The sequence below is a fragment of the Sinocyclocheilus grahami genome, unplaced genomic scaffold (assembly GCF_001515645.1).
Source record: "Sinocyclocheilus grahami isolate Dianchi unplaced genomic scaffold, SAMN03320097.WGS_v1.1 scaffold87.1, whole genome shotgun sequence".
Lineage (NCBI taxonomy): Eukaryota > Metazoa > Chordata > Actinopteri > Cypriniformes > Cyprinidae > Sinocyclocheilus > Sinocyclocheilus grahami.
The window spans coordinates 593,684-610,724 of record NW_015505266.1 but is presented as its reverse complement, the minus strand read 5'-3'; the positions used below and the strand labels follow the sequence as shown (position 1 = coordinate 610,724).

The following is a 17,041-nucleotide window of genomic DNA, read 5'->3' as shown; positions in this document are numbered from 1 at the left end:
AGAATGTCAGAGGATTTCGATATAAGCCAATAGGAGACTTGTTTTCCTTTGCTAAAGTAAGGAAACTTTGCTTCTTTTGATCCTGTAAACAAACGTTGGTTTTCACGAGACTCACCGGCGCATGAGCAACGCTGACCTCATACGTCATCAGCCCGGAGCTGCTTCCGTGTACAACTGTTGGCGCAAGCTAGATTCAAGTGATTATTACGTTTTGAATGGATATTTTTCTTACAAAAACGCATTGATTCGCTACAGGAGGCCTTTGTTCACCCCCCCGGAGCCGTGTGAGACACTTTTTTTTTTTGTGGAAGGGTGCTTTTTATTTCACGTCTTTTGGACAGAAGGACAACACCCGTGAGTACAACGATAGAGCTTGAAAGATCAAATAAAAAATTGTCTATAACTCCGACTGGATTCGTCTGAAAGAAGAAAGTCATATACACCTAGGATGCATCGGGGGTGAGTAAAACACAGCCTAATTTTTATTTTTGGGTGAACTAACCCTTTAAGACACACGCACGCGGCGGCCATTGTAAGACCGCAAGTGCACATGAAGTGTTCCATCTGTGACAGGGCCTTAATGGCATAAACATTTATATTGAGGTTTCCATCGTAATATACAATGTTTCTTTCCTTAAAGGGTTACTTTACCCCAAAATGAACATTTTGTCATTAATCACTTACCCCCATGTCATTCCATTTTGGATGAAAACCGGGAGGCTTGTGACTGTCCCATTGACTGCCAAGTAAATTACACTGTCAAGGTCTAGAAAAATATGAAAGACATCATCAGAATAGTCCATCTGCCATCAGTGGTTCAACCGTAACGTTATGAAGCAATGATAATACTTTTTGTACGCTGCACGGATGCGCTGTTTTCGTTCAAATCAAAGCGTAAATACACGTAGAAAACGTATCCTTGTGTCGCGGCTGACACAGAATAGTGTACGCAGTTTGCGTTCAGCGGATATTCTCCAAAATGGTGCTACGGTGATGCGGAGAGACACAGAGGAGACGAATTGTTGAATAAAGTCGTTATTTTTGTATTCTTCACGTACAAACAGTATTCTTGTCGCTACATAACGTTACGGTTGAACCACAGATGGCAGATGGACTATTTTGACGATGTCGTTCATACTTTTCTGGGTCTTGACAGTGTAATTTACTTGGCAGTCAATGGGACAGTCACAAGCCTCCCGGTTTTCATCCAAAATATCTTAAATTGTGTTCCGAAGACGAACAAAGCTTTTAGGGGTTTGGAACGACATGAGGGTAAGTGATTAATGACAACATTTTCATTTTGGGGTGGAGTAACCCTTTAATCTTCCTTAATCCTTCTTTCCGCATCAACCAAGTAAAAACAAATTACCTATATTTTGTTGTAAAGTCCATTTTGTGTTAGAGAAATATAAATCCTGCTGGTTATATTTGTCTCTTGAAATTGGAATTTATCAAATTTCGGGCAAGCGATTTTTATTATCTTACACCTAAAGTGAAAACCACTTCAAAATTATCATTATTTTTAAGTCATGTTGGTTACACTCAGGGCCACATGGAATCTGCATCCTAACTAATTAGGAGCATCTCCACTGATTATTCCTTCAAAATCATTACAATAAAAAAAGTCTGCAGATTCAGTGGGGGCCTCAATGGCTATAGCACATCAAGGGCTACTGCTTCATACTCCAGATTGCATTGGTAATAAATACCAAAAATAAATATTTCGACAGTACAGTATGAACCAGTTGGTAAAGTTGTCCATTAGAGTTTCATGCATTCATTTCTAGGGGTGTAACAATACACGTATTTGTACTGAACCGTTCAGTACGAGGGTTTCGGTTCAGTACGCATTACAAACCGAACGATTCGTTGTACTAATCCTATTACATTTGGAAAATAAAAGAGCTTAAAGTGTGTGAAATACAATGTTCTCAGTGCCACTGCGTTCAATGACGTAACAGCCCTCAAAGAAAAACGCACTGCTCCAGTCAGGCATAGTCTGGACTAGCTCGTTCGTTGCAATATGGCTAGTAAAAAATTTTTGTTTGTATGAAGGCTAAATACAAATAAAAGGTGAACATTAATTTATTTGTGCAGTTTTTTTTTCTAAAATATTATATAGTTTTATAGAAGGAGGTTTCATAGGCTTGGCAAATACATTTTTCTGAGGTTTGTAGGTACAGGCATCTGTTGTGGGCATTCTTGGCAGTTTTTCTGAGGCTTTTTTTTTTTTAAATATGGTTCCTGTCAATATCGAAATTATGGAAATAGACGAAAACAAGGAGATACACACTCTACAAACTATCCCCGCAGCATTTAGGCAGGCATTTCCAACTGATTCAAACAGGGCAAAACAAATCACCGTAACAAATCGTCATATAAAATTTGTAAAAATGAAGGAAATTTCTCTGGCAATTTGTTTCTTTTTGCTGTATCGAAAACGTACCGAACTGTGACACCACTCTGTTATATTGAACCGAAACATAAATTTTGTGAACCGTTACACCCCTATTCATTTCATTTGAGAGGTATGACTGCACGTCACTTGTGAGAAAGATGGTGGAGGATATTTTTAAAAAGGGAGGTATATAGATATCCATTCTCTGACAGCCGTGACCTGCATGTAAACTCCTGGAACAAAGCTTTTAGGGGTTTGGAACGACATGAGGGTAAGTGATTAATGACAACATTTTCATTTTGGGGTGGAGTAACCCTTTAATCTTCCTTAATCCTTCTTTCCGCATCAACCAAGTAAAAACAAATTACCTATATTTTGTTGTAAAGTCCATTTTGTGTTAGAGAAATATAAATCCTGCTGGTTATATTTGTCTCTTGAAATTGGAATTTATCAAATTTCGGGCAAGCGATTTTTATTATCTTACACCTAAAGTGAAAACCACTTCAAAATTATCATTATTTTTAAGTCATGTTGGTTACACTCAGGGCCACATGGAATCTGCATCCTAACTAATTAGGAGCATCTCCACTGATTATTCCTTCAAAATCATTACAATAAAAAAAGTCTGCAGATTCAGTGGGGGCCTCAATGGCTATAGCACATCAAGGGCTACTGCTTCATACTCCAGATTGCATTGGTAATAAATACCAAAAATAAATATTTCGACAGTACAGTATGAACCAGTTGGTAAAGTTGTCCATTAGAGTTTCATGCATTCATTTCTAGGGGTGTAACAATACACGTATTTGTACTGAACCGTTCAGTACGAGGGTTTCGGTTCAGTACGCATTACAAACCGAACGATTCGTTGTACTAATCCTATTACATTTGGAAAATAAAAGAGCTTAAAGTGTGTGAAATACAATGTTCTCAGTGCCACTGCGTTCAATGACGTAACAGCCCTCAAAGAAAAACGCACTGCTCCAGTCAGGCATAGTCTGGACTAGCTCGTTCGTTGCAATATGGCTAGTAAAAAATTTTTGTTTGTATGAAGGCTAAATACAAATAAAAGGTGAACATTAATTTATTTGTGCAGTTTTTTTTTCTAAAATATTATATAGTTTTATAGAAGGAGGTTTCATAGGCTTGGCAAATACATTTTTCTGAGGTTTGTAGGTACAGACATCTGTTGTGGGCATTCTTGGCAGTTTTTCTGAGGCTTTTTTTTTTTTAAATATGGTTCCTGTCAATATCGAAATTATGGAAATAGACGAATTAAGGAGATACACACTCTACAAACTATCCCCGCAGCATTTAGGCAGGCATTTCCAACTGATTCAAACAGGGCAAAACAAATCACCGTAACAAATCGTCATATAAAATTTGTAAAAATGAAGGAAATTTCTCTGGCAATTTGTTTCTTTTTGCTGTATCGAAAACGTACCGAACTGTGACACCACTCTGTTATATTGAACCGAAACATAAATTTTGTGAACCGTTACACCCCTATTCATTTCATTTGAGAGGTATGACTGCACGTCACTTGTGAGAAAGATGGTGGAGGATATTTTTAAAAAGGGAGGTATATAGATATCCATTCTCTGACAGCCGTGACCTGCATGTAAACTCCTGGGAAGCCAAGTCGACCACAGCCGTGACCCCAGCTGGTCACCCCAGCCAGAAACCACCGGCCCTGGGGTTCGCGGCACACCAGAGGGCCCCCTGAGTCTCCCTGCAGACAAAGACAAGACCACTGAATTCATTAGTGTTTTTATGGAAGGTATGACATTTACAGAAGTCTGCTGAAAACTCAAGGATATGGTTGGGTTACATTGGGCTGGGTTACGTAATCAGCTTAAGAGGCATGGTGGATGTTTTAAGTGGTAAAAAAAGACTTTTAGAGCATTAAGTATCATTGGGTAAGTGCAATGGTGCTTCAGAAAAAGTGAATCAGATTTCTCCTACAAAGAGAAGAATGTGCAACTCCTCACTATTTTGAATAGTAGAGTTCAGAACTCTTTAATATTGGAAACAAATTTTGGACCAGAAACTCACCAGACATGTGTCCTTGTCTCCTTCCATAGAGCCAGCACACATCATGTTGTTGCTAAGTTCAGCACCGTAAGCTTGCTGGCAGTCCAACTTATCAATGACATTAACCTGTGCTTTTGTCAAATTTAGGGCAGAGCATGCCTCTGAAAACTGTTTACATACTGCTTGCATTTTATCATCTTTTAATGGCGATTGGTTGTTGCCCATGCGTTTTTCGTGCGATATTTGCATAAAGTAGAGGAATGAGAGAAATCTCTGGCATATAACATTTCATGTTTGGTTTGTTTTTACATCCATTACTAAATGTATGACGACTAATGTGAATCGAATTCTCTTTTTCAAACAGATGGTGAACACTTGGTGAACACTCTAGTTTGGAAGACAGCTTCAGCATTAGCCACACATTAAGGTCACTCAAACCTAGGTCTGCACCAAAACGTGTAGGGTGAAAATGATATCATAAACTACTAGTGTTAGGTTTTGTCTTGGTCACCTTGACCAACCCCATACTTACCATCCTCCCTCATAGCGCCCCATCCAATGATGTAGCATTCCATATTTTTGATGAAGCTATGCCAGGGAGAAGGCAAACACACAGTCTGGATGGTGTAGGACTTTGGGACGGGGATGGAGAGTTCCACCAGGGCCACATCGAAGTCCATGATGCTGCCATTGAAAGCAGGATGATGGATGATCCTTTGTACTGGAATCACCAGAGCACCCACTCCAGACCAAATGACCGAGCCAAGACTTACTGTCCAGCTGCCAGGGTTCAGGTCACTATTAACGAAAACAAAATAAAACACTAAATCTTCCCTGTTCACCTCTGTCCAGATCTGAAAGTAGAGCATGTTGGGTAGATGTCAATCAAAGGTACACTACCCTCTGAAGCAGTGAGCTGCAGTCAGGAGCCATTTGCAGTGGATAAGCGTAGCTCCACAGCGGTGAGTGCGTTGGTACTGCAGACTGCCCACCCATGGCCATTCACCTCTATGGGCAGTGACACCACCAATAATCCTCTCCTGGCCCATAGCTGGACGATTCCCACAGTCTACAAAGTAATCAGGTGACTCTTTTATTCTTATTCCTAAAGCTAGTTCAATGCGCCCTTAGTCAGGGTATATACCATATTTACATTTACACCCATAAGGCTGTGAGGGATGCATGTGCAATCTGTTCAATGGGTTGTACAGTTGTGCAACTTGGTGTCAATCAGCTGACACAATGTTGAAAATATGCTATTCCGAAAAAACTTACAGTGCACTAAAGAACTCTGGGTTGTGAAAATTGGTGAGTACAACGTTTCGAACAGACTGTATCTCTACCCTTATTTCTTTCATCTAAATTTAAAGGGGTCATGAACTGAGAAATCAAAATTCCCTTGATCTTTTGACATATAAGAGGTCATCGTGCTATTAAAAAGTTCTGTAAGTTTCAGGACTCAAAACTTTCTCATTAGTCTAAAAACAGCTTACATTGAAGCCAATCTGCCAAAACGACAGGTTGTGGAATTTGCCACTTTATGATGTAATAGTGTGGCTAAACACCACCTTCTCAGAAGATCAACACCTGCTTCTACATTACTGCCTATTTAACCCCATCCACCAAATTGTGCATTTATGAACTTTTTTAAGTTTCAGACCGCGTCAGTAGGAACTTGGTCCTTTGTTCACTTCATTTTACCATGGATTAATTTGCAAACAAGGCACAATTTGATGCAGGATTTTCAGAAAGATTTAAACTAAAAGACGATGATGTCCCGACTATATTGCATCCGACTATAATGTCGCAAGACTCAAGTGTGAGAAACTGTTTTTATTATGTGGTCACTATTTCTTTGTCTATTATTACAGAGTGTTTGATATGTACTGAATATTTATGCGTTTTTAATCTAAATCACAGCAGTGTCCATCTATGAAGGATGTAGGCTGTCAAACATAATACAACTATTAGCCAGTCACAGCAGTGGGCGTTTACTTCTGAGTCTACACTCCGCCAAACCTATTCAAACAGAGCGTTCTGATGAGGGGGGTTAAAAACAGGATAGAATATTGCCTATTACTTCTGAATTATGTTTTTTGATGTAAACATTTTAATAACATTATAAGTGGACCTCAGAGAACAGTACAACATAAAAAAACAAAGGTAGTTAATGACCCCTTTAAATATGGCACCTACCCTGACGAAGGTCTACTCTAGATAGTTAACATTTCATTAAAGAGAGTGCAAACCAGAGTAAATGTTGTAGAGCAGGGGTGCCCAATCCTAGGATCAGCTCTGGTACCTGTCTGCAAAGTTCAGTTCCAACCCTGCTCCAACAAACTTCTTTGTAATAATTAAGTACTTGATTAGGTTTGGAGCTAAACTTTCCAGTAAGGTAGATCTTCAGAAGCAGGATTGGGCATTCTAGAGATTGAGATTATGGATAGAGATTATTTACCACAGTTTTTCTCGTCAGCCTCATTGGGGCAGTCAGCGACTCTGTCACACTCTGGGTTTGTCTTGCTGATGCACATGTCTCCGCCACAGTTATAATTACCACTGCAGTTCCCAGTAGCAGGGTAATAATCATTACTGACTTGCTCAGAGGATAGGCTCATAACTTTAGCAATGTGAACTGTAGTGGTTGTGACGCTAGGGACAGTGGGGGCGACTTGGATTGTTGGTGCAGTATTGGTGTAGCCCAGAATCCAGTTGCGGAGCTTGGTAACGCGGGAATAGACTCCAGGCTTGTTGATCTGTGCGCATCCCACTCCCCAGCTCACCACGCCAGCCAGGAAAAAGCGTCCAGGGGACACCTCACATACCAGAGGGCCTCCGGAATCTCCCTGAAGGACAAAAACACATTTAAAGCAATTTAATAATTAATTTTGAAACACTTTTAAATCAAGCACCCTTACCTGACAAGAGTCCACCTTCCCTTGAAGAAATCCAGCACACATCATATTTTGGGTAAGTGCACCTCTGTATACAGTTGACTTGTTGCAAACTTTCGAGTCAATTATCTTCACAATTGCCTTCTGTAATGTTGAAGGCACCTCACCTGCTCGGGCACAAAGAGGTGTAGCCTCAAAAAAGTAGCCAGGCTTTTGACTTGTGGCAAAACCACTGGTCTTCACGGAATCTTATTAAGACTAAGAACTCGCATCTAAGATGCGAAAGTAAGTGACCAAGTACATCTAAGTTAAACTCAACAAATTCAAGCAAAAGTATATTCAGATGCTTTCCGCAACATCAAACTTACTCACTTGTGTACTGATTAAGAGTTCCCCAGCCAGAGACGATGCAGTTCTGCCCAGGACTGAAAATATGAGAGGATGATGGGATACAGACTGGCTGAACATAAGAGCTGAACGTCAATGGTGTTTCCAACTCCAGCACGGTCACATCACTGTCAGTGGTCATGGGATCGTATCTCGGAGAGACAACCAGGGACTTGATGTTTATTATGGTGGCTTCGCCCTCCTCCCCACTGACTAGATTGGCTCCCACAAGAGCCGTCCAATCTTTTGGGTTGTTTTCTCTTTGGTATATAAGAAGACATATTTAGATATACATTGGTGTCTAGTGAGGGGCTGATGAAGATTCTACAAGAACGATTCCTCACGTTTCAAAACAATGGGCAGCGCTGACGAGCCAATGATTGTTGATGATGGATGCACCACAGGTATGACGGCCACGTAGTCTCAGACTGACCTGCCAGGGTAGCTCCCCGTGACGGCCATTTTCACCACCCACAACACGGTTGGCCATGGCTGGACGTGTTCCACAGGCTATAAGAGAAACAGTGGTTAACAATCAAAGAACATAAATTAAGCTAGAACTAGCCACTACAATTATATGGTTCTTTGGTTGCTAACGTGTTTGTAGTGCCTTTAACATGTTTCTATGTATTTCCAATGGTATTCTAGGTGATTTCTAGGTTGTCCTGGTTGGTTTTTAGGTGGCTTCTGGTCTCTGTGCAATTCTTGTCCCTAGATATAGCTTGTGTACATCTTAAATTGAAGTCTATTGATTTTTTTGCCAGTATTGCTGTCTATTGGGTGGAAATCCATAGAAGACTAATAGCAGCACACATTGTCTCATTATGCTGCACAATTTGACATATTCAAATGTGTACCAATATTATGTACATTTAATGATTTGTGGTTTGTTCAAATGACTAACCCTTGGTGATTGAGATGTTTGCCTTAACAAGCACAACTATAAATACATGTTCCACTCCTTTAAACTATTTTGATACTAAAATGTCAAATTTTAGCAAAAAAAGTTCTTAAACTTACAGAAAGGAAACTAACAGCTAGTTCAAGTGTTAGCATAACAGCAAGATGGTGACACTTACAGCAAGATGTTTCATCTGAACCATCAACACAGTCGGTTATAGAGTCACATTCTGGATTTGTTTTTGTGACGCACTCGCGTGGATCACCCTCGGGCCACTTATTCAAGTCTTTCTTCTCCATTTCAGTCTATACAAAGACCTGCAACACAACCTGGACATCCAAACTGTAAAACACAAGAGCACATGGAGGTAAGAAGTACAGACAGATGACCAGGTAAAAACAGGATTGGGTTTTTAAGAGCTCAAAAGCATTAGCAACTACCTTGGGTGCCGACATTGAAAATCATCTTGTGGGATGCCAAAGTATTAGTTCACCAACCATAGAATGAGACAATACTAGGAGTGGTTCCGAGAAGCCAAACCAAACCTCTGTCGAGTCGGAAATGTTATAACACAGAAATATGAAACTTGCTGTTCCAGAATATATTGATATAGTTACTTTTCACTTCAGGGTTGTAAATGCCACAACAACTCTCTCATTACATATATCGACGTCAAACAGATGATAAATGCCAATTAAAACTATTATTTGCATGCTTGCCAACAACAATGCAACAGTATCAAATAAAAAGGCAGGTTTTGACATACAGCTTGAGAAAACAATACAATATACTCCAATTAATCTAGAATATAATCAAATGGATAAAATATTAGAAATTAAAGAAAAATATGATATAGAATAATTAAATACTTATTATTTCAGGTCACAACAACTACAAAAATGCATGCTAAAAACAGGAGTATGCTCACTATATATGCCATTTAAAACCTAAATTGCAAAATTATGTGCATGCATGCATGAAAAAAAAATAGTGTGAAATATAAAATAGCTATAATAAATTGCAATCACAATTCGACCAATTACATAATGCAATACAATAATATTTTCGTTTCTAACATAATAAAAATAGATATTTTACGTGACTATGCAGTTAAAAAAAATACTATTCTGAGGAACTCGATACAAAGTAATGCAGAGTATTAAAACTGACCGTGTGTAATAACTTCTGGCATAGTTCACGCACCAATAACTAGTTACGTAGTGTTGAATAGATTGTTACTCACCGTTTCAGACAGCATCTGGTCACTGAGGCATCTGATCTTTACGTTGACGTCCGAATAAACCTCAAGATACGTTTGGAGACTATATAGAACACAGCACTGTTATGCGGTAGGCTTGCCAGTGGGCGGGGCTTCACACAGGTGAGGGCGGGATCTCGTGTTTGATTGGCCGGTGCTGCGTTGTCCACATAAAACTGTTGTTTTTATAATAAAATCCTCAAATATTTCTCACAATATTACTTTAAGACTTCTAAGAGATTTAGAGAAATAATAGTTGCTGTTCTTAGGAGGGGTTAAATGGGGGGGAATCCAAAACAAACCCAGAAGCTTATACTTCAAATAGTTTTAAATTTGTCTATCTATCTATTGTCTGTTTGTCTGTCTATCTATCTATCGTCTGTCTGTCTGTCTATCTATCTGTCTGTCTGTCTGTCTGTCTGTCTATCTATCTATCTATTGTCTGTCTGTCTCTCTGTCTGTCTGGCTATCTATCTATCTATCTATCTATCTATCTATCTATCTATCTATCTATCTATCTATCTATCTATCTATCTATCTATCAAACGCTTCGTGTCATTTTCTCTTCTCTGTTTAAGTCCTTATTTGTATCTTTTTATATTACTTATTCTGTTTTATTTTATATCTTTTAGTTCGTAAAATGTATTCTATCTAACAAATCTACTTCTGAGTGTTTATTATAGTTTATATCTGTTCATTTTTATTTAGATTTTTTACAGTTTATATATTTTTTTTAATCTTTGTTTCTTATATATATATATATATATATACTTTATTATGCATTGATGTTTTCCCATGTTTCATGCTTGTAGAATGTAGGCTATTTTAGCTGATAAATCTGTTTGTCAAATGTTATTTTTTATTTATATATTAATTTTTATTATGACTTTTTTAACCTCATTATTTCCTATTTTTTCTCTTTTTTTAACCTCATAGGTTTAATCTCTACTGTGCAAAATGAAATACATGAAATGCAACTTGCCACACTAGCCCACCGCGCCTCAGACTTCTACTGACCTGGATAAGTATTAAGAGTTGGCGTGGCTTCATACAGCAGCTCCTCTTACAGACCCCTCTAAAGTTAACCATCAGTTAACAGACCCTGAACCACTATAACTGTGTTACCCAATAAAGCCCAGACTTGGGTGCCAGTGCACACTGATAAAATCTGGAAAGTCCTGCTGTTCAAAAGAGCACCAGCGAGGCAAGACACACTGAGCCTTTCATTCATAACTGCTAGAAAACTGCCATCACAAATGGAGGGACCAACAAATCTCAATTACCACACACGTATTGCATTAAATATCAGAGTGGAAACTATACTGGATCTCACTAGTATATTGATGTACATGCCGTTTCCCACTTAAAGTCAATCCAGAAAAAGTTTAAAGCAGGTCTTTGTGGCTGTGCTAAGAAGCATGAATGGCTAATCTGATATCCATCAAAAAAGCTCTCTTCTTGGTGGAAAACCCTTTGTTTCCAAGCTTTTAGTGAAGGTTATAGAAAAACATGATTTGAGTGTATGTGAGAGTAGTTCTTCTGTTATGCTTTAAAGAAACTGTTTACTCAAAAAAGAAAATTTTCTGAAAATGTACTCACCCTCAGGCCATCCAAGATGTAGATGGGTTTGTTTCTTTATGAGATTTAGAGAAATGTGACTTGCTCACCAGTGGATCCTCTGCAGGGAATGGGTGCCGTCAGAATGAGAGTCCAAACAGCTGATAAAAACATCACAATAATCCATACAACTCCAGTCCATCAGTTAATATCTTGTGAAGTGAAAAGCTGCATGTTTGTAAGAAACAAATCCATCAAGACATTTTTAACTTCAAACCATTGCTTCTGGCTAAAGTACAAGTTCTTTATCCATAATATTGCTTTCTCCATCTCATCTGAATCAGGAGAGAAATATGCACAGAATGATCACATTTTACAAGTAAAAACAATCCGAAACTGTTCTAAACAAATGTTTGTGGATTTTGATGTGAAAAGACAACAGGAGATGCACTTTTTCACTGGAGGAAGAGTCATTATGATTAGACTCATGTTTTCGCCAGAAGTAACGTTAAAACACCTTAATGATGGATTTGTTTTTTCACTCTATAAGACTGGAGTCTTGCAGATTATTGTGATGTTTTTATCAGCTGTTTGGACTGTCTTTCTGACGGCACCCATTCACCGCAGAGGATCCACTAGTAAGCAAGTGTAATAAAGTGTATGCATGTTCTTAAGAAAAACATTCTCCCAAATAGGGAAGGGTCCACAACTGAGTCTTTAATCTTAGGAATTAGTTTTGCGAGTGTAAAACAGAGGAGACGACACCACAAAGGTAAACACAAATGTTTTCTCAAGGTGTCTCAGAACCGAAGACCTTCAAAATACAGTTTCCATTTAGATTATACAAAGATGTTCACTGAAAGCTTGCCGAACGTTCAACTGTTTGTGTGTGTACAAAAGCCTTCCGAGAAGGTAATCCTGTGGGATCCACCCTTGAGGTACAGGCATAATCTTTGTTTTTGCTTAATTTAGAAATGGTTACATCCCAGATGTTTATTAATGTCTAAATCTAAAACAACACTGAAAGAACTAGGGTAACATCACGCACCCATTTTCATGAACAGAAAGCAAGCCTTATAATTCAAACCATAATCAACACACACAAAAAGAGAGTTTCATAAACCACAGAAACAAAACCAACCGAAACCACGTATCCTGAGTCTAAATACAAAATGTATTTTTCATGATTTCAGACCTAACAAAAACCATCTATTTTCTTCACCAGACATCTATACAATGCAAGAAAAAAAGGCATAATGTTATCCATCTTGCTGTTGAATGAAAGGGTTCGGAATGGCCTCCATCCCGTCCTGTGGACAGATCAGCACGACGGACGTCCCTCGACATACAACCAGACCGAGCTGCCTGGTGTCTTCAGTCAGTTTATACTGATCATCAGGATCTGCGTAAAAAGGGTGTGATCAGGAATCATGCATAATGATTAAAATGTAAAAAAAATATATATATATATATAAAAGTATTAAAATAAATAAACCTTATTAACAGTTTGATTAGAATAAAAATATAAACAATTAAAATAAATATAGCTAAAAATGTATCAAAATAAAATATCTTTTTTATTATTTGTCACAATCAGTCTGGAGATTTGACCTCGCATGTATTCAATGGTGCCATCCAACACAAGATTCAACAGCGGGTCGAAGCCTTTTAAGACCCCACTTGCTGAAAATAGCAAACAATGAATGTTAAATTCAACGTAACTTAATTAAGCACAATATAATGTCATTATATTATTTAAACCCCTAATTTATCTCATAAAGCAACTTGTCTCACCTTCACGACCTCCTTGGAACTTTACTCTGATATGTTTGTCGATGTATTTCGACAAATCAAAAATACTCTCCTTCTTTTTCTTATCTTTATCCTGCAAATCAAGACCACGGACTATATATCAAATATTACAGGCCTGTATAACATAATAGCAGACCATGTAGCTTAGCGCAATAATACACAACACAATACATCACATTTACAATAACCAGCTGGCTCTAGTGTGTAAAATTCAACTTTAAGAGCCCACAAGACATGTGTGTGTTTGTTTGTAAACGCCACGCGCCCATAGAAGCGTTTATAAAGTGAACGGTGAGGAAACGTTTGCGCTACTCACCGCCATGTTCAAAACCCCTGTACGCCCCGCCCACTCTGCGTTGACGCTTGACGCCTGCCTCTCGACCAATCACAACACGCGCCGGTGAACCTTGACAGAAGATAGGTTTAATTTTATCATCTTTAAATACCCACAGATAGCGATGAAACACAATCGGAAAGTTTTGTATTTAATTTCTAATATCGTAAAAAAACATAAACATGCTGAGATAAGATCATATGCGGGATTCGGTTGAGGCCCTCGGCACATCCGGTGAGAAACGGACAAACACCGGGAGCGAAGCGCGAGAAAACAAACCAGCGATTGATTCATTCACCAGCGTAAAAACACGAATAAACCGCGATTTTTATGATTAAAATCGCTTTGGGGGTTATTATATGACCTCGAAATGACGGAATTACTTTTTAACAAGAGGTTACAGGTGCTTGTGAAGAATAGAGATACCGATGAGAGGTAAACCCGAGTGTATATGTATGCGTTTTAAACATAGATATGACCTAAATGTGTGTTTTGGGTTTGCTAATTCATTAATTGTTTTGTATGTTATAGAATTTAGATTTTGGAGGTTCTTAAGGGACTAAATGTGATTATTTATGGTGCCTTTTTAATCACAGACGTTCATTCATTCGTATCAGTATTGAACTGCAGCCATCATCAAATCCTGTCCATAGAAAGGTGAGAAATGGTCATTTATACATCATTAGTTATGTATTTAAATCATGTTTTTGGGGTATTTTGAGTTTATTTTTATTAACAGGATTTGGTTGTACGGCTGACAGATGATACTGATCTTTACTTTTTATACAACCTTGTCATATCAGAGGAAGATTTTCAGAGGTATTGTGATCTTTTTTTAATATATATATATATATAATATTGGTTCATATTTAATTTAATTATTTTACTTCGGTGTGCAGTTTTCAATGTAATAATCAATATTCGCTTTCCTTCACAGTTTAAAGGTACAACAAGGGCTTTTAATAGACTTCACATCATTCCCACAAAAATGTATCGACTTGCTTGAGCAGTGCATCTTTGAACAGGACAAAGAAAACCCACGGTGAGAGTTTATCTCGATTTTATCGCTTTTATATCTCCTGTTAATGCGTAATGGTTGTGCCTGTTTGTGTTCAGGTTTCTCTTGCAGCTCACGTCGGCTTCATCAGCGTTCGATCACAGTCCTTCAAACCTTAACATTGTGGAGACGAACGCTTTTAAACACCTCACGCATCTCTCTCTGAAACTGCTGCCGGGATCTGATACGGATATTAAGAAGTATCTGGCCGCCTGTCTGTCCACCGTAAAGGTGAAACTCATCACGGGCTTGGACTACAAATGGAATATGTATGTCGTAATCCTGCTTGTTTTTAATGAATGAATCTGTAATGCGTCTTTGTTTTTTGGGTGTTTTTACAGGAGGAAAAGCAGCAGTTGGAACAGAAGTTGAGAAAGACTGAGGAAGATCTGACAAGACGGCTAAATTATGCGCAGCAAGTAAGCCACATTCTAGATTCCTCTTCGAAGTGAACTTATTATTATTATTATTATTATTATATACACTTATTTATCCTCCAGACCCTGTCTGAGAAAAGTCGAGAGTTGGACAAACTGCGATCTGAATGGACGTCGCAAACGACCTCTCTGTCCAGCAGACACATGCAAGATCTCACAGCTGAGCGTGAAAAAGCTCTCGAGGTAACCCAACATCTATAGGCTGATATGGGCATTTCAGTGTTGAATTCATCATAGCAATCAATCAATCATATTTATTAGTTGTATTTATTTTTTATCTTTATATATTTTCGTTAGTTTTTTGTTTCTTGTTTTATATTTATTTTATTATCTTGTGTTTTAGTTAAGTTTAGTTTAGCTGTAGTATTATTGTTTTTTGTCTTTAGATATTTATATTGGAATTTGAGTTGATTTAAATTTATTTTTATTTTATTTTTTTGTCTATTTTTCGAGTTTAACTTATTTCTTAATGTATTTTATTATCTATTATTGTTTGTTTTTCTTTTTATTGTTGTTTTGTTTGTTTATTCTTTTGTTTATATTTAGTTATTTTTATCTTTAGGTATTTTTTATATTTAAATTGATTTATTTTTGTTTCTGATTGTATTCTGTTAATTATTTTTTCTAATTTCTATTTATTTTATTTATATTTTCATTTATCTATTTAATTTTTCTTTCTTAATTGATGTATTTATTTAAATTTCAGGAGGAAGTCTGATGTTTTATCTTTGCGTCTCTGTCCAGGAGTGTCAGAGGTCTGAGCAGCAGGTTCTGTCGTTGAGGAGAGAGAACAGCACCCTTGACGCCGAATGCCACGAGAAAGAGCGTCTGGTCAACCAGCTGCAGACGCGAGTGGCCGTCTTAGAACAGGAGATCAAAGATAAAGAGCAGCTCGTGCTGCGGACCAAAGAGGTGCTGGAGGCCACACAGCAGCAGAAGGTGACGGTTCTCATTAGCATTGTGCAAAAATAAATGAAATGTAATTCTTTTTTTATAGTAATTAAAAAAAAATTTTTTTTTTGGGCATGAAATATGAAATGGATGTCATTTTATGTTTATAATTTTCAGTTTCTTTGCTAGAACTCTGTTGAAGGAAATGTTGAAAGTAAGCAAGTTCAAATCAGCAAGCTGGAGACCGCAGTACAATCCCTGTCAGAGGAGCTCATCAAGGTTTGCGTCGATTTTAAAAGAAAATCATTTCTATTTTAAGTCCAGATGAATGCGTCTCACAGATAGGGTTGTGACGGTGAGGAAATTTTCCCACCGGTTAATCGACGTGTGACAACACCGGTTATACCGGTATCACCGTGGGGGCAGGGGCGTTCCCTCTTTTCCTCGCTTTCCTTCGCTTTTAAATAACTTGTAAAATCTGCGTGCACATTTTACTTTCACGTTCAAATAGCGGCAATTCGGCGTAAAGCAATTGTTAGTTTTTAGTTCGTTTGAATTTGCCCTCTTTTCCTCACTTTCCTTCACTTTTAAATAGCTTAAAAGTGCTGTGCACATTTTACTTTCACTTTCGAATTAGCGGCAGTTCGGCATCAATTGCTTGAATGCAAAAACAAAATACGACGTGAAACTCACTTTAGCCTATATATAAAACAGGACTTTTATTAACAAAACAAATAACTGTCCGAATTTAGCAGCAGTTAGGCGTCAATTGCTTGAATGCAACAACAAAATACAACATAAAACTCACTTTAGCCTATATATGAAACATAGAACTTTTATTAACAAAACAAATAAAAATACACTATGCTATAGGGCAGGCTATGCCTAATATAAAATAACAAATAACTTACATAGTTTAAATAGGTATACAAAAAATGAAACAAGTAAACATGTATAATATATAACCAAATAAATAAGAAACGTAGAACGTTTATTAGCAAAACGAGTAAGAACGCTTGGAGGCACGGCATACACTTTGATGTAAAAAAATAAAATAAAATAAATGACACAAAGTTTAAAT

General features: G+C 37.7%; 3 protein-coding genes across 3 annotated transcripts in view; 1 reads left to right on the top strand and 2 right to left on the bottom strand.

The window, feature by feature from the left end:
• Nucleotides 1-3,934: 3,934 nt before the first annotated feature.
• On the bottom strand, nucleotides 3,935-8,904 carry LOC107586983 (transmembrane protease serine 9-like; the record flags this gene model as incomplete). Its single annotated transcript, XM_016274565.1, has 9 exons — nucleotides 3,935-4,130; nucleotides 4,454-4,593; nucleotides 4,965-5,230; nucleotides 5,333-5,501; nucleotides 6,891-7,278; nucleotides 7,351-7,493; nucleotides 7,699-7,973; nucleotides 8,058-8,223; nucleotides 8,793-8,904. Coding segments are annotated over 9 exons (1,821 nt in total), but the record flags the coding sequence as incomplete, so codon positions are not given.
• Nucleotides 8,905-11,849: 2,945 nt separating this feature from the next.
• On the bottom strand, nucleotides 11,850-13,636 carry LOC107586931 (U6 snRNA-associated Sm-like protein LSm7). The gene is made up of 4 exons (XM_016274495.1): nucleotides 13,558-13,636; nucleotides 13,224-13,314; nucleotides 13,041-13,112; nucleotides 11,850-12,831 (listed from the first exon to the last, which is right to left on the bottom strand). The coding sequence occupies exons 1-4, from the start codon at nucleotides 13,561-13,563 to the stop codon at nucleotides 12,689-12,691; spliced, it is 312 nt and encodes a 103-aa protein (XP_016129981.1). The 5' UTR covers nucleotides 13,564-13,636; the 3' UTR covers nucleotides 11,850-12,688.
• Nucleotides 13,637-13,657: 21 nt separating this feature from the next.
• Nucleotides 13,658-17,041, top strand: part of LOC107586982 (spindle assembly abnormal protein 6 homolog) — a 5,716-nt gene continuing 2,332 nt past the window's right edge. Inside the window, exons 1-9 of the mRNA XM_016274564.1 lie at nucleotides 13,658-14,010; nucleotides 14,172-14,232; nucleotides 14,315-14,394; nucleotides 14,513-14,617; nucleotides 14,692-14,863; nucleotides 14,974-15,051; nucleotides 15,133-15,255; nucleotides 15,814-16,008; nucleotides 16,150-16,239. Of these exons, the coding sequence (XP_016130050.1) occupies nucleotides 13,946-14,010; nucleotides 14,172-14,232; nucleotides 14,315-14,394; nucleotides 14,513-14,617; nucleotides 14,692-14,863; nucleotides 14,974-15,051; nucleotides 15,133-15,255; nucleotides 15,814-16,008; nucleotides 16,150-16,239 (969 nt within the window). The 5' untranslated portion in view covers nucleotides 13,658-13,945. The remainder of the gene's footprint in view (nucleotides 14,011-14,171; nucleotides 14,233-14,314; nucleotides 14,395-14,512; nucleotides 14,618-14,691; nucleotides 14,864-14,973; nucleotides 15,052-15,132; nucleotides 15,256-15,813; nucleotides 16,009-16,149; nucleotides 16,240-17,041) is intronic.